General features: G+C 50.5%; 1 protein-coding gene across 1 annotated transcript; it reads left to right on the forward strand.

Moving 5' to 3' along the window:
* Positions 1 to 12,807: 12,807 nt before the first annotated feature.
* On the forward strand, positions 12,808 to 14,703 carry LOC311201699 (apoptosis-associated speck-like protein containing a CARD; the record flags this gene model as incomplete). Its single annotated transcript, XM_084276128.1, has 2 exons — positions 12,808 to 13,075; positions 14,336 to 14,703. 2 exons carry the CDS (start codon positions 12,808 to 12,810, stop codon positions 14,701 to 14,703), a joined length of 636 nt encoding a protein of 211 aa, XP_084132254.1.
* Positions 14,704 to 23,422: the final 8,719 nt, after the last annotated feature.

The following is a 23,422-nucleotide window of genomic DNA, read 5'->3' on the forward strand; positions in this document are numbered from 1 at the left end:
CCACGACAGGCCGGGTATGTCTTTCAGCCCCAGCTCCTTTGGTTTGGGAGCTACGGCTGGGTGATTGGCATGTTGCCAATGGGCGGCTGCACCGGCCCAAAGGGGAAAAATCCCAAGGGCAGGGGCATTAGGAGAGGGTTCCCTGGAACTGGAAATCGTGGAGCCCCAGGGTCAGAGGGGCTGCCTGTGGTCTTTGTAGGGAGGTTTCGGGTGGGTATGTCTTTCAACCCCGGCTCCTTTGGTTTGGAAGCTATGGCTGGCCATTTGGCACGTTGCCAATGGACAGCCGCTCCAGCCCAGAGGGGAAAAATCCCAAGGGCAGGGGCATTAGGAGCGTTGGTTCCCCAGAACAGGAAAGCCTCCAGCCCCAGTATCAGTGGGGCTGCCTGCAGGCTCCACAGTGAGGTTTTGGTCTGGGTATGTTTTTGAGCCCCAGCTCCTTTGGCTTGGGAGCTACAGCTGGGTTTTTGTCACGTTTCCAATGGGCGGCCACCTGTGCCCTGAGGGGAAGTGTGCCTCAGGGTGTAGGATTAGGAGGGGGAAAGCCCCAGAAGACGAAAGCCCTGAGACCCGGTGTCAGTGGGGCTGTCAGCAGGCTCAGCGGTGAGGGTTGGGGCTGGGTATGTCTTTCAGCCATGGCTCCTTTGGTTTGGGAGCTAAGGCTGGGTTTTTCTCACATTGCAAATGGGCGGCTGCTCTGGCCCAGAGGGGAAAAATCCTGAGGGCAGTGGCATTAGGAGTGGGTTCTCCAGAACAGGAAATCACCCAGTGTGGGAACCTGGCTGGCTGATCGAGGCCAGAGCTACGTATCTCCACAGTCCTGCTTGCAAAACACAGAGGAGCAAGTGTCTCCAAAAGACACAGCGGAGCTGATAAAATGGGCTCATTGCTCCGGACATTTGACAGAGGTGGCACTAATATTTAGTGTCTCTGAATGGCCAGAGATCGGGGATCATATGTGGGATGCCCTTATTACAGGTGGTAAAGAAGAGAAACAGCTCCGATCTCTCGGACCGACCTGGTGTGTGGTGGGTAACGCTTTAAAAGCAATGCAGGCTGAACGCCAGGCGGCTGCTGCTGCAGTGCAGGTGTTAACAGGGTCTCCAGCTCCATCGGAGACAGTGTGTGAGATGCCGGTCTGTGGCTCAGTACATTCTGTGTTCCACGGCCGCGGAACTGCGAAACTCGATGAAGGGAGCAAAAAAGGACGGCACTTTGCCCTCAGCAGGGTCTGCCAACCAATGAGAGCCTACAAAGTGTCCTGAAAGTGCAGGCTCCTCAGCCCGAATTGTTCCCTTGAAACATCTAACAACTCCTCTGATTTGGGGGGAACAGAGGGAGAAGTACAAGAGCTTATTGAGCATCTCCGAATGATTAAATTAAGACAGAATAATCAGATGGCTAATTTAGTGCTGCCGACACCGTCACTGTGCAAGATGCCTGTGCCTTCAGAGCCACCTTGTGGGGGAGTTGCGCCAGGTACAGTTCCCTCACGTTGAACAGGGGTGATTCGTAATGCGATGGTAGAAGGACAATGGGAAGCAGCATCGCGAGTTGCCTGCCCCGCAGTGTATACTCAAGACGGGGGTAAATGAGACCCTCATGATTGGAAACTGTTGCAGCAGGCGCGTAAAACTGTCACTGACCATGGCTTGTGTTCTGAAGCGTCCAAACAAATCATTCAGTGGATCTTTACTGCAGGTGTGAATACGCCTTCTGATAGCCGTAATTTGGGACGTTTGCTGTTAACTCCCTCAGAGAATTTGTTGTTTCTTTCAGAATGGTTTGAGCGCGCTGCACGGGAAGCAGCTACTCCTAGAGAGCCGAATGATCCTTTTTACGGGATAACAGCTGAGATGTTGGTGGGAGTGGGGCAGTGTGCATCTCCCAAGGTCCAAGTAACTTTTCCTGCTACTTTCCAGCAGCTCTCCGCTCACCTTGCTTTAGAAGCTATACTAGTCGGCAAAAAAGAACCTGCCTTTGCCAGTATTAAGCAGGGATCTACGGAATTGTTTGGACAATTTGTAGATGGAATGTGGATTGCTATTCGAGATAGTGAGTTCCCTGAAGACACTAAACAGCAGTTAGTTCATGTTACGGTTCACGACATTGTCAACCCTAGCACTCGTTCTATCCTAGCCTCACTTCCCCAGGGATCATCTGTGGAAATGCTGCAAGGAGGGGCTCGAGCAGAGCGAGGTTGTCAGGTAACTCAGATTGCTGCTGCTGTACCAGCTGCATTGATTCAAAAAGGCAGAACATCAAATAGACAAAAGCTACAGGACATTCATTGCTACCACTGTGGAGTATGGGGACATGTTCGTTGAGAGTGTATGGAGATGGTCTGGTGTGATCACTGTCATCAAGACACCCCTGCCTCTCGAGTTTGTCATCAGTCGGGAAACGGTCAACGCAGCGCGAAGCACCGGCGCGCCAAGACACAATTGCTGAGCGTCAACCCAACCCTCCAGGATACCTTGATGAGCACCAACCAGCAACCAGAGGGAGTGTTGGGGTGGATGTGGCAACAGCAGTAGATACTCATCTACAAGATACCAGTGTGCAAAAAATCAAACTACAAGTGAAAGGGCCTTTATCATCCTCTCAATGTTTACACACTATTTTGATGGGGTGATCCTCTTTGGGGTTGTCTGGGGTAGTGTTAGTTCCAGGGTTGATTGATGCTGATTATGTGGGAGAGATCTATGCATTACTGTTCACAATAACTCCACCTCTATCAATTCCAGCAGGAACCCATATAGCACAACTCATAGCCGTACCTGTGGAAGCCCCAATGGCCATGGGGCGGGAGCAGACTGGGGGCTTTGGCTCAACTAGGAGGCAGGTCTGCTTAACCATCCAGCTGGGAGAATGGCCTTTGGTGACGGGATCGTTGCGGCAGGGTTCAAGTAGTATCACGGTAACCAAATTGCTAGATTTGGGACCTGATATTTCTATCATGTCCTCAGTCCACTGGCCTCCTCAGTGGCCCACAGAGGCAGTCAGTAACACTGTGGGAGTTGGGGGTTTAACCAGCACAGTATGATCAAAGTTTCTGGTTGTCGTACAAGTTACTGGGGAAAATCCAGTTACTGTGCTGCTACATGTAACTTGCCTGCCCAGCAACTTACAGATGCTGCTCGGTAGGGACATGCTCGGCCAGATGGGAGTGCACCTAACAAATCAGGGGTTTTAGCCTGGGCCACTGTAGCGCCGCCACCAGTAGCCCTTACATGGCTGACTAATGAGCCAGTATGGGTGGAGCAGTGGTCATTGAGTCAAGAGCGCTTGAATATTGTTAAACCTGGGCTCCATCAGAAGAGGGGTGGCCAGCAGGGACAGGGAGGTGATTGTCCCTCTCTACTCTGCCCTCGTTAGGTCCCATCTGGAGTACTGTGTCCAGATCTGGGACAAAAGAAAGATGTGGAACTGTTGGAGAGGGATCAGAGGAGCCACAGAGATGATTAGAGGGCTGGAGCACCTGCCCTACAAAGAGAGGCTGAGGAAGCTGGGCTTGTTCAGCCTGGAGAGGAGAAGGCTGTGAGGGGACCTCATAACAGCCTTCCAGTCCCTGGAGGGAGCTTATAAGCAGGAGGGGATTCAAATTTTTAAAAGGAAAGACAATGGCAGGACAAGAGGGAATGGATAAAAACTAAAGGAAAGAAGATTTAGATTATATATTAGGGGGAAGTTTTTTTACAGAAAGAGTGGTGAGGTGCTGGAACAGGCTGCCCAGAGAAGTAGTGGATACCCTGTCCCTGGAAGTGTTCAAGGCCAGGTTGGATGGGGTCCTGGGCAACCTTGTGTAGATCCTGGCCTGAGGTTGGTGGCCCTGCCTGTGGCAGGGGGTTGGAGCTCTATGATCCTTGGGGTCCCTTCCAACCCATGCCATTCTATGAGTCTATGAAACAGTTAGTAAAGGAACAATTGGATGCTAAACATATTAGACCTTCCACCAGCCCATGGAACACCCCCATATTTCTTGTGCCCAAAAAATATGGCAAGTGGCGTTTATTACATGATTTACACAGAACTAATGAACAAATGGAAACAATGGGAACCCTCCAGCCTGGTCTGCTGTCGCTTACAATGCTGCCTGCAAGATGGCATACTCGTATCATCGATTTGAAGGATTGCTTTTTTACCATTCCTATTGCAGAACAGGATTGTAAAAGATTTGCCTTTTCTGTGCCATCAGTTATCAAGGATAAACCAGCTGATCGATAATGAGTGGGTAGTTCTGCCTCAGGGCATGAAGAACTCTCCCACTGAAAATAGCCCCAGAGAAAATTCAAAGTAATACACCTTATTTGTATCTAGGATGGAAAATTACTGGTGTTATTATTGTGCCCCAGAAAGTGGAATTTGCTACAAAAATTACTAACCTTCATGATCTGCAGACAGTTTTAGGGCACATACAATGGGTACGACGCCAGGCTGGGATTTCTAGCCAACAGATAGAACTATGACTTGCGCTTTTGCATGGTCGCGATCCCTCTGACCCTGTCTGCTTATCAGAGGCCTCACAAAGAGCCTGACACACAATTGCTGAGCAAATTCGGAACACAGCCAGTGCCAGGAGACTCGCTGGAGCTCACTTATCGTGAGGCATTTTCGCCCCAATGGCCCATGCATTTGTGTTGATTTGCCAGTGGCAAAAGGAAAAGGGGGACTCCACCCAAGAGCCACAGATACAGAAGCCTCCTGCTGTGCCATTGCCAAATCAGCCTCATCACTCTCAATTTCCTCGAGTTTCTTCCTTTTCCTCTATTCTGGATGGATTTTTCCATCCACTCAGCCGTCCACCTCTGCCATAATCAGGGTGGAGGTTGTAGCCCAACTAACACAGAAGGGCCGAGAGTGGATTGTCTCCATATCAGGCCAGGAGCCATCAGGCATGAGTCTGCCGCTGACAATGGCAACTCTCGATTGGGCACTGCAACATTCCAATGCCCCAGCACCAGCTATTGAAGGGTATCCTGGGCAGATACAGAACAGAAGACCAGATGATGGGGTTGTGCAGTGGATAGCCCTAACAGAGTGGGTAAAGGAGCCATTGTTCTCCTTGCAACCAGTACAAGGTAAAACCGTATATCCAGATGCAGGGAAACGCAGTAAATCAGCAGCCTGTGTCGGGTGGGATAATGATCATTGGCACAAAGAGGTAATACCAGGCCAACCAAAGGACACATTACAGATATTAGAACTTAAGGCAGTGGTCTGGGCCTTTTGCCAATGGGATCAGGAGCCTTTAAATGTGGTCCCAGATTCCCTGTATTTTGTGGGTGTATGCGCTCAACTTGAAGATGCCTATCTAAGGGAAAACAAGAATTCCCAGTTACTGACATTGTTTGTTCAACTGCGAGCTGCATTATGAAGAAGGACTCAGGAATATGCAGTCTTGCATGTATGCAGCCATAAAACTGAGAAAGGGCTAGGGGAAGGCAATGCAGTAGCTGACCTGGCCTACCAGCCTACCAGCACCTACCAGCTCCTTGGAGGCAGCCCGAGCTTCTCATGAAATGTTCCATCAGAATGCAAAAGGTCTACAATGACAATTTCACATCTCAGCTGCAGATGCCAAACTGATAGTTCAATCATGTTCACAGTGTTCACATCATAATCAGGGCTTAGGGTTCGGGACTAATCCACTTGGTTTACAAGCCTTGGAGTTCTGGCAGTCTGATGTCACACACATCCCCAGTTTTGGATGGTTGCAATTTTTACATGTGAGTGTAGATACCTTTTCAGGGATGATTTGGGCAAACCCTGTGACCAGGGAGACTGCAAAGCATGTCATCAAGCACTGGACCTCATGTTTTGCTATCATGGGGGTCCCAAAACAGATTAAAACAGATAATGGCCCAGCTTATCGTTCACAGTCTGTCCAAGGATTCTTGCAACAATGGGGAGTGCAGCACATTTGTGGAATCCCTCATTCCCCAGCAGGACAGGTGATCACTGAACAGACACATGCCGTGTTAAACGACCATCTGTATAGGCTGTCAGGACAGAACTTGCCTATTGCAGAGTTAGTGGACAGAACACTTTTTGCTTTAAATCATTTATTTATCAGAGGGCAGCGAATGCTTCCTGCTATTGCTCTGCATCACGCATCTATTAACCTACAAATGCTTACAGACAGCCCACAAGTAATGGATAAAAATGCACAAACAGGGAAATGGGAAGGTCCAGCAAACATGGTGTTTGTAGGAAGAGGGTATTTCTGCCTATCGACCAAGGACAGCCCTCTTTGGGTCCCTGCATGATGTGTATGGCCCACAGTGAAAAATAATGAGTGACTGTTGCTTTCCTTTTAGACCTTCCTTGTCCTGATGTACCTGCAGTCCCTGATGGAAGTTGAAGGTTGGAGTATCCACAACCGAAACAGAATGTTTGGGTGACTTTAGCAAACGCCATCAAACAAGGTATTATGTGCCTGTCTGTGGCCACTCCAGAAGACCCCTTCTCTACCTGGTTGGTTGGACTGCCAGTAGGCAAATGGCCTAACTCCTCTCCTGTGCCCGGCCTGTGTAATTCCCTTCGTTCTTGTGTCAATAATTGGGATGGTGTTTTTACACACCTTCCCCAAGAGGCCCAGGAGCCTCAGGAGTTGGCATTATTAGGTTCAGTAGTGATGGATGCCTGTGTAATCTTTAATTACTCCTATAATACAAACCAAAAAGTCCAGAATGTTAATGCTACTTTAAATACTTATAGAAATGCCACTGCATGGTGTAATTATGTTTCTCCTAATATCTCACCTTCTGTGTCTATTCCAGTAACCCTTCCTGCAGGTGTATTCTTAATATGTGGGGACCGTGCTTGGGGAGGTATTCCCTCACGCCTTGCAGCTTAGGACACCTCACACTCCTCACACCCAACCTCACTATGATCCACTCAAAACGACGTATCCGTCGGAGCGTCCATTGATTGACGAGGGAATGTGATGATCAGGGAACCTTTTGGGGGCCCAGAGAGATCATTGCTGCATCAATACTCGCCCCAGGAGTCGCTTCTGCAGCTGCTCTGAAAAAAAGTTGGGATGCTGGTTGAGCAAACAGACAAATGCCACATCAATTGCTCTCAGTGGACTCCCTACTGATGTGGATAGTGTGAGACATGCTACTTTGCAAAACAGAGCTGCTATTGATCTCTTACTTTCGGCACATGGTCATGGGTGGGAGGACTTTGGGGGTATGTGCTGTATGAACCTGTCAGACCACTCGGAATCGATTCACAAGAGCATTGATTTATTGGGGCAACAAATGGTGAAGCTGAAGTATGAGAGTAGCTGGCTGGATAGATGGTTTAACACCTTGGGAATTGCTGGCTGGTTCAGAGATGTTGTTAATGCTGGATTTGTCATCCTACTGATAATATTGTCTATGCTCATTATAGTACCTTTTTTGATTCAAATACTTAAACAACTGATTAACAAAGCCCTTAATTCAGCTGTTTTGCTGAAAAAGAGATTATTGTGGGAGCCTGGCTGACTGATCAAGGCCCAGCTACTTGCACTTGCAAAACAGCCTTAAGAATTCACTAATAAGGGGCTGAAAAGCCTGGGAATGAGAACCTGTAACGAGATCTCATGGTACTTCGAAACTCCATTGTGGTATAGAGACCTGATACGGTGCAGACGGTCTTTTCCCCCCTCTATCCTGGTCCTTAGTTACATAGTCATCTGATGTATTTAAGCAGCTACCGGCTTGAATAAAGTGAAGTGACTGTTTTTACCCATATTGGAGTGCAGTCTGTTCCTAGCCCCGCTCTGCACTTCCAAAGACCCTGGATATAAATTATTTCCCAAGATCTGGATTTTGGACACGGGAACTTGCAACATCCCTCTATGACACAATCCCCTGGCCTCACAATCGTCTGGCCTCACAATCCCTCTATGACACAATCCCCTGGCCTCACAATCCCCTGGCCTCACATTCCAACTGGGACAAAATCCCATGGACTCATAATCCATCTGGGACAAAATCCCACGGACTCACAATCCATCTGAGACAAAATCCCCTTTCCTCACAAATCCCCTGGCCTCATAATCCATCTGGGACACAATGACCTGGACTCACAATCCCCTGGCCACACAATCCCTTGGCCTCACAATCTATCTGGGACACAATCCCCTGGCCTCATAATCTCTCTGTGACACAATCCCCTGGCCTCACATTCCCCTGGCCTCATGGTTCCCTTGCCTCACAGTCCATCTATCACGCCATGCCCCTGCCTTGCAGTCCTCTTGTCTCTCAATCACAGAATCACAAGACCTTTAAAGTTCATCAAGTCCAACCATTCCCATCCTAAGCTAAACCTAAGTACCTCATCTACTTTTTTTTGAGCATATCCAGGGAAGGTGACTCAACCCCCTCCCTGGGCAGCCTGTTCCAGGCCCCAACAACTCTTTCAGTAATTTTTTTTTCCTAATATCTAATCTAAACCTTCCCTGGCACAGCTTCATGCCATTTCCCCTTGTTCCACCTCCTGTCCCCTGGCTGAAGAGACCATCACCCACTACTCTACAACCTCCCTTCAGGTAGTTGTAGGTGGTGATAAAGTCTCCCCTCAGCCTCCTCTTCTCCAGGCTGAACACCCCCAGCTCCCTCAGCTGCTCCTCAGAGGATTTGCCCTCCAGCCCCTTCACCAGCCTGGTTGCCCTTCTCTGGACTCGCTCCAGGACCTCAATGTCCTTATGGTGCATAGATCTGGACCCAGCACTCAAGGTGTGGCCTCACCAATGCCGAGTACAGGGGCACAATTATTTCCCCCAGCCTACTGGCTACACTGTTTTTGATACAAGCCAGGATGCCATTGGCCTTCTTGGCCACCTGGGCACACTGCTGGCTCATGTTCAACCTGCAGTCACCCAAACCCCCAGGTCCTTCTTTGCCTGACAGCTCTCCAGTCAGTCTCTCCCCAGCCACTGCCTGGGGTTGTTCTGTCCCATGTGCAGCACTCTACACTTGACCTTGTTAAACCTCATCCCACTGGTCACAGCCCATCAGTCCAGTCTGTTCAGATCCCTCTGAAGAACCTCCCTCCCCTCAGTTTGACAGGATCTACCTTTGGTAAACCCATGTTCACTGGGCCTGATCCCCTGGCCATCACTCATGTGCTGCATGATAGCTCCCAAGATGACCCTCTCCATGATCTTCCCCGGGACTGAGGTCAGACTGACAGGCCTGTAGTTCCCCAGATCCTCGTTCCGACCCTTCTTGTCTATGGGGGTCACATCTGCAGCCTCCAGTCGAGTGGAACTTCCCCAGTCTGCCAGGATTTCTGGTAGATGATGGAAAGGGGTTTGGCAAGCACATCTGCCAGCTCTCTCAGCACCCTCGGGTGAATCCCATCAGGTCCCATTGACTTGTGGGTATCTAACTGGCCAAGTAGGTCGCTAATCATTTCCTCCTGAACCATGGGAACTTTGTTATTCCTCCCCTCTCTGTCAGCCAGATCCTAAGGATGAGCACTCAGGGAATATCCATATTTACTCTTATAGACTGAGGTAAAGAAGGAATTAAGGACCTCAGCCTTGTCCTTATCCCTTGTCACTAATGTTCCCACTGCATCCAATAAGGGCTGGAGATTCTCCTTGATCCTCCTCTTACTGTTAATGTACCTATAAAAGGACTTTTTATTATTTTTAACAGAACTGGCCAGTCTGAGTTCCAGTTCAGCTTTAGCCCTTCTGAATTTCTCCCTACATGATCTCACTACATTCCTATAGTTGTCCCAAGACACCTGCCCCTTCTTCCAAAGCTCATATTTTTCCCTCTTTTCCTGAAGATCTTCCTGGATGTCCCTACTCAGCCAAGCTGGCTTCCTTCCTCGCCAACTCCTCTTCCAACAGGCTGGGACAGCCTGTTCTTGTGCCACCAAGATTTCCTTCTTGAGGAGCAACCAACCCTCCCGGGCTCCTCTGCCCTCAAGGGCTGCCTCCCATGGAATCTTATTGAGCAGCTTCCTGAACAGACCAAAGTCAGCCCTACGGAAGCCTAAGGTGTTTGTTCTGGTGTTTCCCTTCTTTACTTCTCCCAGTACTAAGAATTCTATCAGCTCATGATCACTGTGCCCCAGGCGTCCTCCAACCTTCACATCCCCCACTAGGCCTTCTCTGTTTACAAACAAGTCCAGCAGGGCACCTTCCCTGGTGGGTTCATTCACCAGCTGGGTCAGGCAGTTGTCTTCCAAACACGCCAGGAATCTGCTAGACTGCTGCCTCCCTGCTGTACTTTACCTCCAGGAGACATCTGGTAAATTGAAGTCTCCAATAAGGACAAGGGCTGGTGATCGTGAGACTTCTCCCAGTTGTTTAAAAAACAACTCACCAGCTTCCTCCTCCAGTCCAGGTGGTCTATAGTAGACTCCCATCACTGTAGCTCCCAGCTTTCATTTTCCTCTGATTTTTACCCAGAGACACTCAACCCTGTCTTCACCATACTCCAGCTCCAGGCTGTCAAAGCATTCCCTGACATACAGGGCAACCCCACCTCCTCTCCTACCCAGCCTGTCACGCATATATAGTTTGTAACCAGCAATTGCAGTACTCCAATTATGTGAATTGTCCCACCACGTTTCAGTGATGGCAATCACACCATAGTCTCCTTTAGTAACAAGGACTTCTGATTCCTCCTGTTTATTGCCCATGCTGCTTGCGTTGGTGTGGATGCACTTCATCTGGTCTATTGATCTTATTATGCTCCTTAGGGAAGCCTTTCTTCCCCAGTGACAGCTTGTTAAGTTCCCTAGCCCATCAGTAGTAGTTCCATCTCCACTCTGAATTAGCACACTACCCTTCTGGTTGAGTAGGGTGCCTGCCCAGAGGTCATTGCCAGCACACCATCCCTCAGTAACTCGACCACCACAGCCAGGCTTTTTTCCATCTAGCCTGGCCCTGTTCCCCTCCCCCTTCTTATCTCGTTTAAAGCTCTATTGGCTCCATGAAAAGGGTCTTGGGTGCCCATCAAAGCATCTTTGTTGCCCTAGAGAGGGTCTTGGGTGCTCTACAAAGTGTCTTGTGTGCCCATCAAGGGTTCTTAATTGCTCTACAGAGGATCCAGACTTGATTGAACCTTTGACACAGTTTCTCACAGCATTCTGACTGAGAAACTGGCTGCCACTGGCCTGGACAGGTGGACCCTCAGCTGGGTTCAAAACTGGCTGAATGGCCGGGCCCAAAGGGTGGTGCAAATCCAGCTAAAGGCCGGTCACAAGTGGCGTCCCCCAGGGCTCAGTCCTGGGTCCAGTCTTATTCAACATCTTTATCAATGACCTGGATGAAGGGATTGAATGCTCCCTCAGTAAGTTTGCAGATGACACTAAACTAGGAGGAAGTGTTGATCTGCCTGAGGGTAGAGAGGCTCTTCAGAGAGATCTGAACAGGCTGGACCGATGGGCTGAGACCAATGGAATGAAGTTTAACATGACCAAGTGTAGAGTCCAGAGAAGGGCAACCAGGCTGGGGAAGGGGCTGGAGGGCAAATCCTCTGAGGAGCAGCTGAGGGAGCTGGGGGTGTTCAGCCTGGAGAAGAGGAGGCTGAGGGGAGACCTTATCACCCCTACACTGCCCTGACAGGAGGGTGCAGAGAGGTGGGCGATGGTCTCTTCAGCCAGGTGACCGTAGTGTAATTAAAATATTTTCATTTTTGTTTAAATATGACACAGGAATTTTGATTCCCTGTGGGGATGGGCAGGGAGCAACACGCAATTCGATAGGAATTTTAGAAGAAGCCATCCCTCCCATCCCATTCCCACCCCCTCCCCCCATCCCCTCATCCCCCTTCAATTCCCCCCGCCCCCTGCCCCTCTCCCATCCCCAATCCCAATCCCACCCCCTCCTCCCATCAACCCCTCCGCCCCTGCCCCTCCCCCACCCCATCCCCCCCCAATCCCCATCCCCCCATCGCCAATCCCCTTCCCACTCCCCCATACCCCTCCAATCCCATCCCCCTCCCACCTCCCCATAGCTCGGGGTGTGGGGTGGGGCCCGACCCATAGAGACCCCTTCACCTGCCCCACACATCCCCCCCCTGCACCATAGATCCCCCCTGTCCCATAGAAACATCCCCAGCACCACACATCCCCCCTCCCCCATCCCCCCGGCTCCTCTTCCTTCCCCCCATGGTGCCGGATGGGGCCTTTTCCCCTCCCCCACCTCATCCTGCCACCCCTCCTCCACCCCTCCAAACCCCTTCCTCACCCCCCTCCTCCCACTGCTGCCCCTCCCCCACCCTCAGAGACCCCCTTCCCCCACTCCATCACCCCTCGCCCACTCCCCAAATCCCCCCTCCCCCCCAGAAGTCACCCCCAACCCCCAGGCCGTGCGGCCACCATCTTCCCAAGATGCCCCGTCTACCCCGCCCGCAACAGCCTTTCCCTCCTTCCCACCCCTCCCCCTTCCCTCTCCCCCATCCCCCACCCCCCCTTTACCTCCCCAAGCACCACAAGCCTCTCCCAGCGCCGCGCGGCCGCCATCTTCCCTCAACACCCTCACTTCCTTCCTCCCCTCCCCATACCCATCCCCTCCAGAAGGTTCCACCTCTCTCCCCACCCCAAACCCACCCCTTCCCCTTTACATGTCACCACGAGGCTGCCCAATTCCCACCCCTCCCCCCACCCCACAAATGGTTCCACCCCTCCCCCCACCCCCTCCCTTCTTACCCACCACCCCGCGGCCGCCATCTTACCCAAGACATCCCAACTTCTTTCCATCCCCCCTCCTCCCACAGACCCCCAGAAGGCTCCACTCCTCCCCCACACTCCCCCACACCCCTCCCAGCCCCTCCCCCACCCCAAAAGATGGCCTCCTCCCACTGGCGGATGCTCCAGGCCCTGGATGAGCTGGGGGAACAGGAGTTGAAGCGGCTGAAGAGGGAGCTGAACTGGGGCCCTGTCATGGCAGGCTATGATGTCATCACGTGGGGGCGGCTGGAGAAGGCAGACACCTGTGACATCATTGCGCTGCTGGGAGGCCATTATGGGGAGAGATACGGGGTCACCGTGCTGGCTGAGGCCTTGAAGAGGATCCAGAGGAGTGACCTGGCCCTGAGGGTGGAGGGTGGAGGGGGTGAGTGGGGGAGGGGTGGGGTTGGGGGGATGGGTAGAGGTTGGGTGGGGTCAAGGGGGTGGAAGGGGGAGGGGGGAGTGGGAGGTGGGGTGGGGGATGGGAAGGGGGAGTGGTGGGGTCAGGTGGGGTCAAGGGTTGTGTGGGGCTGGGGTGGGGGTGGGGGGATGAGGGGAGGTTGGGTGGGGTCAAGGGGGTGGGGAGGAGAGGGCGAGGTGCGAGGGGGGAGGGGTCAAGGGTTGGATGGGGGTGGAGGGATGGGTGAGGTCAAAGTGGTGGGGGGTGGAGAGGTGGGTTGGGGAATGGGTGGGGGATGGGTGGGGGTCAGGTAAGGTCAAGAGTTGGGTGGGGGTTGGGTGGAGTCAAAGCGGTGGAGGGGGGAGGGCGTGAGTGAGGGGAGGGGTGGGGTGGGGTCAAGGGTTGGGTGGAGTAAAGGGGCTGGAGGGGGAGTGGGGTGATGGGGGAGGGGTCAAAGGTTGGGTGAGGTCAAGGGGGGATGAGTTGGTGGAGGAGGGAGGGGTGAAGGGTTGGGTGGGGTCAGGTGAGGTCAAGGGTTGGGGAGGAGGATGGGTGGGGGTCAGGTGGGGTCAAAGGTCAGGTGAGGTCAAGGGTTGGGTGGTGGCCAAGGCGTGGAGGAGGAGGATGGGGAGTGGTGGGCATGAGTGGGGAATGGATGAGTCAGGGGTTGGGTGGAGTCAAGAAATGGGTGGAGGGGAGAGGGGGGTGTTGGGGGAGGGGCAGGGGTGGAAGGATGGGTGGGAGGAGTCAAGGGATTGGGATGGGGGAGGGCGTATGCTAGGGGAGGGTGGGGGATGGGTGGAGAGGGGTGAGGTCAAGAGTTGGGTGAGGGTTGGGTGAGGTCAATAGTTGGGAGGGGGTTGGGTGGAGTCAAGGGGGTGGAGGGGGCAGGGGTGAGTGGGGGAGGGGTGGTGCGGGGGGGAGGGGTGGGTGTCAGATGGGGTCAAGGGTTGGGTGGGGGGAGGGGTTGGGCAAGATCAAGGGGTGAGGGGGGAAGGGATGAGTTGGGGGAGGGGTGAGTGTGGGGGAGGAATGAGGGGGGATGGGTAGAGTCAATGGGTTGGGTGTGGGGAGGGGTGGGGTCAGATGGGGTCAGATGGGGTCAAGGGTTGGGGGAGGTCAAGGGATTGGGGGGGAAGGGGGAGGTGGGGGATGGGTGGGGGTGGGGTAGGGGTGGGGGATTAGTGGGGGTCAAGGTTGGGAGTCACCCAACCCCACCCCCAACCCTTTCCCCTCCCTCCCCAGGGCCATCCAATGACGTCACCAATGACACCACCACCCCCTCCTCCCCCTCCTCCTCCTTCCTCACCCACCACCGCCCGGCTCTGATCCAGCAGGTGCCACTGGTGGCACCGCTATTGGACGAGCTCCTGGCCAAGGGGGTGCTGAGCCCGGAAGCCGCAGCCCACGTGACCTCTGGCTCCACCCCCCAGGAGCGGATGAGGCGGCTCCTGGACTTGTCCCCCGCCTGGGGCCGGTGCGGCCGCCATTGCTTCCTGCAGGCCCTGGACAGGCTCCAGCCCTACCTGATGAATGAGCTGAGGGGCGGGGCCTCCCCAACGGAAGCTTCCAGAAGCCTTGAGGGGCTTCCAGAGGCCTCCAGAAAGTTCTAGAAGTCCAGAGGGGGCTCTGGAGGTGTTGAGGAGCTTCTGGAGGCCCCAAGAAGCTTATGGAACCCTCAAGAAGCTTCCAGAGGCCTTGAGAAGGTTCTGGAAGCCTCTAGAAGGTTCTGAAAGTCTTGAGATGGTGCCAGAGGTCTTGAGAAGCTTCTAGAAGCCTTGAGGAGCTTCCAGGGGCCTTGATAGGACCCCAAAACCTCCACTCAGATCCCTTTGAGGAGCCTCTGGAAGGTTCTAGAAACTGGGAAGCTTCTGCAGACCCCAAGAACTTTCTTCTAGGAGGTTCTAGAGGCCTCATGAATGTTATAAATGGCAGTGACAAATTCCAAACACAATTTATTTAAGCAAGATGCGAGCAGGAAAAACAGCGCTGGGCTGCCGCGACGAGAGGGAAGAATGCTGCCAATCAATGTGATTGATAAAGCACTTCAACTTCATTGCAAGCACACACTTTCTTTTATCCTATTCCTACCACGTGTTATACTTGTTGTATTCTAATTGGCTCTTAACTAAAAGTTACATTTACATCCTCCACCCATCTTGCAGCCTGGGAATCATGTCTTCTTCTCAGTCCCAGGAACGCTGAATCCTTATCACACCTTCTACTCCCACATTTTGTGACCATGCTGTATGATACACAAAAATACACTGACCGATTGTTGACCCTTCTGTTCTCACCAAGACGGTGTGGGGCCTGGTCTTACTGAACTACACAGGCGACTGCTTGGACAACTGCTCCATAGGCTCATGGCCTTGCTTCTCATGGCCTTGCTTCTCAAGCCATTCTGCAACAATTCCCCCTTTTTCTTTTTGTACAAGCAGCTCCTGGTTAGTTGCCTTTTCAGTTCCTCTTATAATAATCCATATGCTATGTGTACTATTATAATTACAACTATAATGATTAAAAACCAACGATAATATACAGCTTAAGCAACAAAGCCTTATTACAATAGCAATAAGTAACAGTATGAATCTCTGTGCATGGACTGGGAATGGTCACTCATGCCCTCCAAATCTTCACAACCGTGGCCGTGTACGAGCAACAAAAAATCAATAGCAGCTCTGTTTTGCAAAGTAGCATGTCTTGCCAGGAGATAGCAGGGCTCATTGATCGAGCTTTAAACTCGTTAGGAAGGGGGAAGGGGATATTAAGAAGGCTGCTGGGGTTAAGCTTTGGGAGTCACAACGGGAGTTGACGGTGGAAAAAGGTAAATACCAACAGCACAGTGGTGGACTTGGGAACATTTTTCCATGTGACAGTAGGGAAAATTCTGTGGATTGCCCTGAGTACTGCTCAGTGGAGCCACTTTTGCCAGTCCCCTGTCAGAAATCTCACTGTGGGCTGTTGAGGATACCTACATCTGCTGCCCCACTAAAATGCCTTTATACAAATTCACATAGCACGGGGAACAAACAAGAAGTATTAGAGATCTTTGTGCGGTCGCAGGGCCATGATCTCATTGCAATCACAGAGACATGGTGGGACAACCTGGATGACTGGCACGCTGTCATGGATGGCTATGTGCTTTTTAGGAAAGACAGGCTAGGGAGGCGAGGTGGAGGAGTTGCTCTTTATGTGAGAGAGCACCTAGAATGTATTGAGCTCCACCTGGGGAAGGATGAACCATCCGTTGAGTACTTGTGGGTTGAAATCAAGGGGCGAACTGGTATGGGTGACATTGTTGTGGGAGTGTGCTGTAGGCCCCCTGATCAAGAGGAGCAGGTTGATAATGCATTCTGTAAGCAGTTAGAAGTAGCCTCAAGATCCCGGGCACTGATCCTTATGGGGGACTTCAACTATCCAGATATTTGCTGGGCAAGCAACACGGCCAGTCGTATGCAGTCCAGACAATTTCTGTACTATATTGAAGACAATTTCCTGAAACAGATGGTGCAGGAGCCTACAAGGGGAGGGCGGGTGCTGGACCTTGTTTTCACTAACAAGGACGGGCTCATTAGGGAAGTGAAGGTTGGGGGCAGCTTAGGACAAAGCAACCGTGAAATGGTTGAGTTCAAGATCCTGGGCAGAAGAAACAAGCCAAAAAGTAGGATAGCTACCCTGAATTTTGGAAGAGCTGACTTTGATCTCCTCTGCAACTTAATAGGGGCTATCCCGTGGGCTACGCTGTTTGAAGGAATGGGAGCCTGTGAGAGCTGGCTGTTATTCAAACAGTGCTTCTTCCAAGCACAGGAACGATGCATCCCTTTGAGCAGGAAATCGGGAAAGAGAGGCAGAAGACCTGCATGGATGAACATGGAGCTATTGAGTAAACTCAAAGAGAAGCAGAAGAACTATGAATTGTGGAAAAAGGGTCTGAGCACCTGGGGAGAATACAGGAATCTGGTCAGGGCCTGTAGGGATGTGACTAGGAAGACTAAAGCCCTCTTGGAAATGAAGCTAGCAAGGGACATAAAGGATAATAAAAAGGGTTTTTTTAGATATGTTAATAGGAAGAGGATGACCAGGGATAATGTAGGACCCTTGCTGAATGAGGAGGGTGTCCTGGTAACGGGGGATGCTGAGAAGGTGGAGACACTGAATGCTGCCTTTGCTTCGGTCTTCACTTCAAAGGCCCCCCGGGACCCACAGACACTGGATGAAAGTAGGAGTGTTTGGGAAATGAAGAATTTCCCTCTGGTTGAGGTAAGGGAGGTCCAGGAGTGACTCAAAGTGATTAATGCACACAAATCCATGGGCCCAGATGGGTTTCATCCACGTGTGTTGAGGGAGCTGGCGGAGGTGATTGCTGAGCTGCTCTCTATCATCTTCAACAGGTCTTGGAGGACAGAAGTGCCTGAAGACTGGAGGATAGCCAATGTCACTCCAGTCTTTCAAAAGGGAAAGAAGGAGGAACCTAGTAACTATAGGTCAGTCAGCCTCACCTCTGTCCCCGGAAAGGTAATGGAACAGCTTGTTCTGGATGCCATCTCCAAGCAGTTGGAAGAGAAGAAGGTCATGAGGAGTAGTCAGCATGGATTCACCAAGGGGTGATCGTGCTCGACCAATCTCATAGCCTTCTAGGATCTCATGACAGGCTGGGTAGATGAAGAGCAGTGGATGTCATCTACCTTGACTTCAGCAGGGCCTTTGATACTGTCTCCCATGACACCCTGATAGCAAAGCTGAGAGAGCATGGGATAGATGAGTGGACAGAGAGGTGGGTTGAGAATTGGCTGTCAGACCAAGCCCAGAGGCTTGTGATTCGTGGAGCAGAATCTGACTGGAGGCCTGTGACCAGCGGTGTTCCCCAGGGCTCGGTGTTGGGTCCAGTTCTGTTTAATATCTTCATTGATGACCTTGATGAGGGAATAGCATCGACCCTCAGCAAGTACCCGATGATACAAAGCTGGGAGGAGTGGCTGACACGCAGGACACTGTGCTGCCATCCAGAGAGGCCTGGACAGGCTGGAGAGCTGGGCAGGGAGAAACCAGATGAAGTTCAACAAAAGCAAGTGTAAAGTCTTGCACCTGGGAAGGAACAACCACTTGTATCAGTACAAGCTGGGAGATGACCTGCCTGAGAAGAGCTCAGTGGAGAAGGACCTGGGGGTCCTGGTTGATGACAGGTTGGCCATGAGCCAGCAGTGTGCCCTTGGCCTGAGAGAGCCAATGGGATCCTGGGTGCATCCGGAGGAGTGTAGCCAGCAGGTCAAAGGAGATGATCCTCCCTGTCTACTCTGCCCTGGACAGTCCCCACCTGGAGTATTGTGTCCAGTTCAGGGCTCCTTGGTATAAAAAGGACAGTGATCTCCTGGAGAGAGTCCAAAGAAGGGCTACGAAGATGATTAAGAGCCTGGAGCATCTCCTCTATGAGGAGAGGCTGAGTAAGTTGGGAGTGTTCAGCCTTAAGAAGAGAAGACGAAGGGGGGACCTAATAAAAGTTTATGATTATCTGCAGCAGGGGATGCAGGGGGAATCAGCCAGCCCCTTTTCAGTGTCTGTGGGGACAGGACAAGGGGCAATGGCTGCAAGTTGGAGCATAGGAAGTTCTGCACCAACATGCGGAAAAACTTTTTCACAGTGAGGGTGACAGAGCCCTGGGACAGGCTGCCCAGGGAGGTGGTGGAGTCTCCTTCACTGGAGATATTCAAGACCCGTCTGGACGCCTATCTGAGTGATATGTCCTAGGGAGCTGCTTTGTCAGGGGGGTTGGACCCGATGATCTCTTGAGGTCCCTTCCAACCCCTATAATTCTATGATTCTATGATTCTATGATTCTCACACTATCTACATCAGTAAGCAGGCCACTAAGAGCAAGAGATGTAGCACTGGTTTGTTCACTCAGCCAACAGCCTAAGTTTGTTAGTTTCTTTAACGCAGCAGCAGCTGCTACCCCAGGGGCCAGTGCTGATTTGCCAGAGTTGAAGTTTTGTGGACTCAACTCGGTTCAATATGGTCAAGTGAGCTCCTTCATTGAAACACACACAGAGCTTATATAAATTTCTATATCAGTATACGAGTTACATTACATTGCTATTGGTTAGATGCTCTGTTCATGTGTCTCACAATTGCTAATAATTGGTTGAGGCCACACAGTCACTTTGTTCCTCTTTAAGGCAGTTGTTAACGTTCTTCCAGTTTGTTATCTCATGGAGTTTCTGACAAGCTCCTGTTCTCAGACATCTGCTCTCCTGTTGACATGTCTCTGTTGGCTTCCCCAGGTCTGATCATATGGGGGTGAGAAATAAATCTGGATGGGCCAAAACCACCATTCCTCTCAAACTGCATTACTACAATTCCCCCTTCTTGTTTATGGACCAGCCAGATTTTTGCGAAGAGCATTATCCATCCTGCCAGGGAAATACTGTGACATACATGGCAAAAATAATACTAAGGCAAAAATAACTGACAAAAACATAAGCCCTTGTTTAGCTAAATCTAAAAACCATCCCATAAACAGAAAACCATACTGCAAAGCGTGGCAAGCTAAAAACTGCTAATTGGCTACACATACTGCTCACACCAAAGTGATTAATTAGTACTTATAACGAGTTTTGATAAGCATATCTTATAGTTAATCATTGTTAGTTTACCTTTGGTGTCTAAAAGTTATCTGCACACCTGCTGTGTTTTGGCCATCTTATTATGGCTGGTTAACGACATGTTCACTTACTTCCAAATACTCTCCTACAACTCCTTCTTGATCTGAGGCAGTGTGTACCTCTGTCTTCAAGGTCACTATGTTTGAGAATTTAATTACCAAATACCTCTCAGCATGAGTAATTTTCCTGTCTTATGGGAATTCAAGGATATTGCCTTCTGTGAGGAGAGCCAGGCCGCCGGCAGGCCCACTGTCCTCCTTGCCAATTTTTTCCTTTTTAGTATCTGTGTTACAAAAACTGCTTTTTGAGGTCTCTGCAAGGGCCCTTTGCAGAAAGCTCAATGAACATGACAGTAAATGTAAGACAAGTACTGTAATTACCAAATCCAATAATCCAAATTTGACCATTGACAATATCCATCCTGAAATTCCCCAGTCATGAAACCAACTGTAAGTGCCTTGATACCTGTGCTGTTGCATTTGTTTGTTTTGCCAATCAGGAGTGTCAGAAGTCTAGATAACAGCAGCCTCACGTTTTCCTGCAGGCACCGATCGCAATCTGTGACCTTAGGCTGTTCAGAAATCACTCTTTCCCTAGTTTTCATTTAGCACAAACACATGCATTTTTCAAAGACTGTTAGACCATTCAAAATATCCCACAGCAAAGTTCATAGTCTACTGTGGCTGCAGTTGGAACACTTGACTTCAGTTACTGGGATCAGGATCTCGTCCTGGTTCATGCAAGCTCGAGTTCTTCTGGATCCCCAGCTTTATCTGCTTGGCTTCCATATCTGTAATGACAGAGGCAGATCTCCTTCCCAAGTTAGTACCTGTAACTTCATTCTTAATAACACTTGACATTGACTTTTCTCTTGCTTTTTCCCCCTCTGTGTTTTTTTTTTTCTCAAACCTTCTTTTAAACCTCCTGCATATTTCACCATTGGAGGTACCAAACTCTTCTGTGAGAGACATAACTAGTTCAAAACATAAAGAGCTTTGTGAGACTTTGATTCATATGTTTTACCATGGCTTTGCCTATAGGCAAATGTGGTGTCCCTGTAACGTAGGCAATGTTCATGCCATATATTCTGAGCTGTTGTCCAGTTTGATTTCACGGGGTATTCAAGTGTAGCTGTAGCAGAGCACACTTACTGGATTCCCCCATTTGTGCAGTAGCTCACACTGCCAGAAAACACAGTAATTGTAACCCCTTGCACTGGTAACTCATGAATCAAACTTTCAATGTCCAAGTTTTTTCTGTAATAAAATTCTCATCCATGTAATGATAAAAGATTAGATCAGGATGCGTTTTTCATACTGGAGCAAGTGTCTAAGCTACATAAGTCTGGCACATAGTCGGTGAATTTTTATGCCTTGTGGAAGCAAGACCCAATAATATCTTTCGAAAAAAACCCCAATTTCTTAAAATTTTTGCATGGTCCACAAACTTGCAGAAGGCTTTATACGCCCCTTAGTCAGTTGCTCCTGTATTAAATGTTGCAAATGGGCAATTTTTTTTCCAAGCAAGTAGCCATTAATCGTCCCAAACGGGGATTTTCTGTTTTCCAGGTTAAAGTTCTAAAGTAAGCTCCCCAAGTTCAATGACCGCTATCAAAAATCTCTTTGCTAAGTAGGCAGCCTTGCTCTCAGTGGATAAAAGCATCCCTGAACCCACAGCACATACAAACGCTGCAAGCAAGTCATCAAACAAAAAACATTGCAAGACGCGAATTGTCACATCCAGTCCGTATGGGTGGGTGGGTGGGTGTGTGTGGGGGGCAGTTCTCCCACTTCTATGGCAGTTCTGTCAAAGCACTCGGCTGTGCAGCCTGGTGTCAGTGGTCTGGGCTGCTGCTCGCAGTGCCCTTCTACCCCTGCTGTGAGCCACAGCGCGACCCCCTGTTCCGTCCACCTCCCACCGGCCCACTATTAACTCTCTCCACCACCCGCTCATTCCCACATAAACATTTCCCCAGTAAGTTTCGCAACTGAGTAGGAATCAACATACCCTGATGTAACTGGTTTTCCCATTCTGACGCCATCTTACGTGCCCAGGCTGGGATGAGCAGTCTGCAGAGTGTCTCGGGTGTCAGCAGACAGTGATGTATTGATGAGTTCGCTGGGAGGTGTGGGTGTGAGTGGTGGATATTGAAATGAAATGCGTCCCTGATCTGATGGTCATCAAAGCCGATACGTGTCCATCTCGGTAGTATTCTTGCCCCACTGCTTAGGTTCCTTATCCATGGGGGCAACATTGCTCTGTGCCTTAGTTGGTGATTCTTCACATAGGTAGTTTCTTTCTCAGTAGTTTTCGGGTGGGTGGGTGGGCAGTTCTGCACACCCTTTCACAGCACGGCATGCTGTCGCCCGCTCCGCTTTTTAGAGCTTTTCAAGGACAGGCTGGAGTTGTTGATGCCAGTTAACATTCTCGACTGCATCATGGGGTGTTTTAGGCTCTGTAAAAGTTAGACAGTCGGTTGTACGTTTGTTTCCACATTTTTCCTTCCAAAGGTATAGTGGTGGGGGAGGGTGCAGGCCGTGGTGGCAGATTTACGTGCACTACTTGCTCCCCTTCCCGGTCAGTTCTGACAGATTTATCACTTTGCTCTGATAACACGGCATTATTACTTAGCATAGGAACTGGGGTAGGTGAAAGAGCACCCAGAAACAAATACACATTCTCCATAGCAGATTTTTTCCCTTTTTAAATCAGTTCTGTAGAACCCAGAACTGGAGCTAAAGCTGCAAAGGCTGAAGTAGCAGCCATGCGTTCTGCTAAAGTCCTTTTACTTAATTTCCAGAGAGTTAGTAACGACTTAACTTTGAGTTCCAATAGCTTCCCAAGTAGGTAAATCAAAAGCGCTGTCAAGGCTTGTTATCAGTTTTCTTTCTTTGCTCCACAAAAAGGAGGGGTTTTAAAGACTTTTTATAATTTTTAATCACTCTCTTAGAGAGCGTATCGTGAAGGAGTTTCACTACCGCCTCGCCTTTCCTCCCTGACTCCTGCCTTTCCAAACACTAACAAACCTTCTAACTCCTTTTTTAAGGATAATGTCCTTTACTTGCCACTTTTCTAAAAAGCATAAGAATAAATTTAAGGCTACCTCACACTCCATGGAGATTCTTTCATGGTGCTGGCTCCTTGCAGCGCCACATTGTGCAGCTCGTTGCATGTTTGTAGCCCCGGATGGCAGGACCCTGCTATCAGGCCAGCTCACGATGAGCCCCTGTTATCAGGACGGTCCCAAGCATTCGATCAGACGCACATGTCCGGCATTCACTGATCTGCTCCCCGGTCGCTGCTCCCGGTGCCTTCCCAAACTCTCACCGCTCCGTATCCGTCTCCACTTTGGGGGACAGGTCCGTATGCACTCCGGGCTCCTGTCCTCTGTCCTGTCTGTGGGGAACAGGCCCGTTTGGGCGCCACTTGCTGCAACGAGAGGGAAGATGCTGCCAATCAATGTGATTGATAAAGCACTTCAACTTCATTGCAAGCACACACTTCCTTTTATCCTATTCCTACCACGTTATACCTGTCATATTCTAATTGGCTCTTAACTAAAAGTTACATTTACAATACTCCACCCATCTTGCAGCCTGGGAATCATGTCTCTTTCTCAGTCCCAGGAACACTGAATCCTTATCACACCTCCTACCCCCACATCTTGTGA

The sequence above is a fragment of the Gallinula chloropus genome (genome assembly GCF_964237585.1).
Source record: "Gallinula chloropus genome assembly, chromosome: 28".
Taxonomy (NCBI): Eukaryota; Metazoa; Chordata; class Aves; order Gruiformes; family Rallidae; genus Gallinula; species Gallinula chloropus.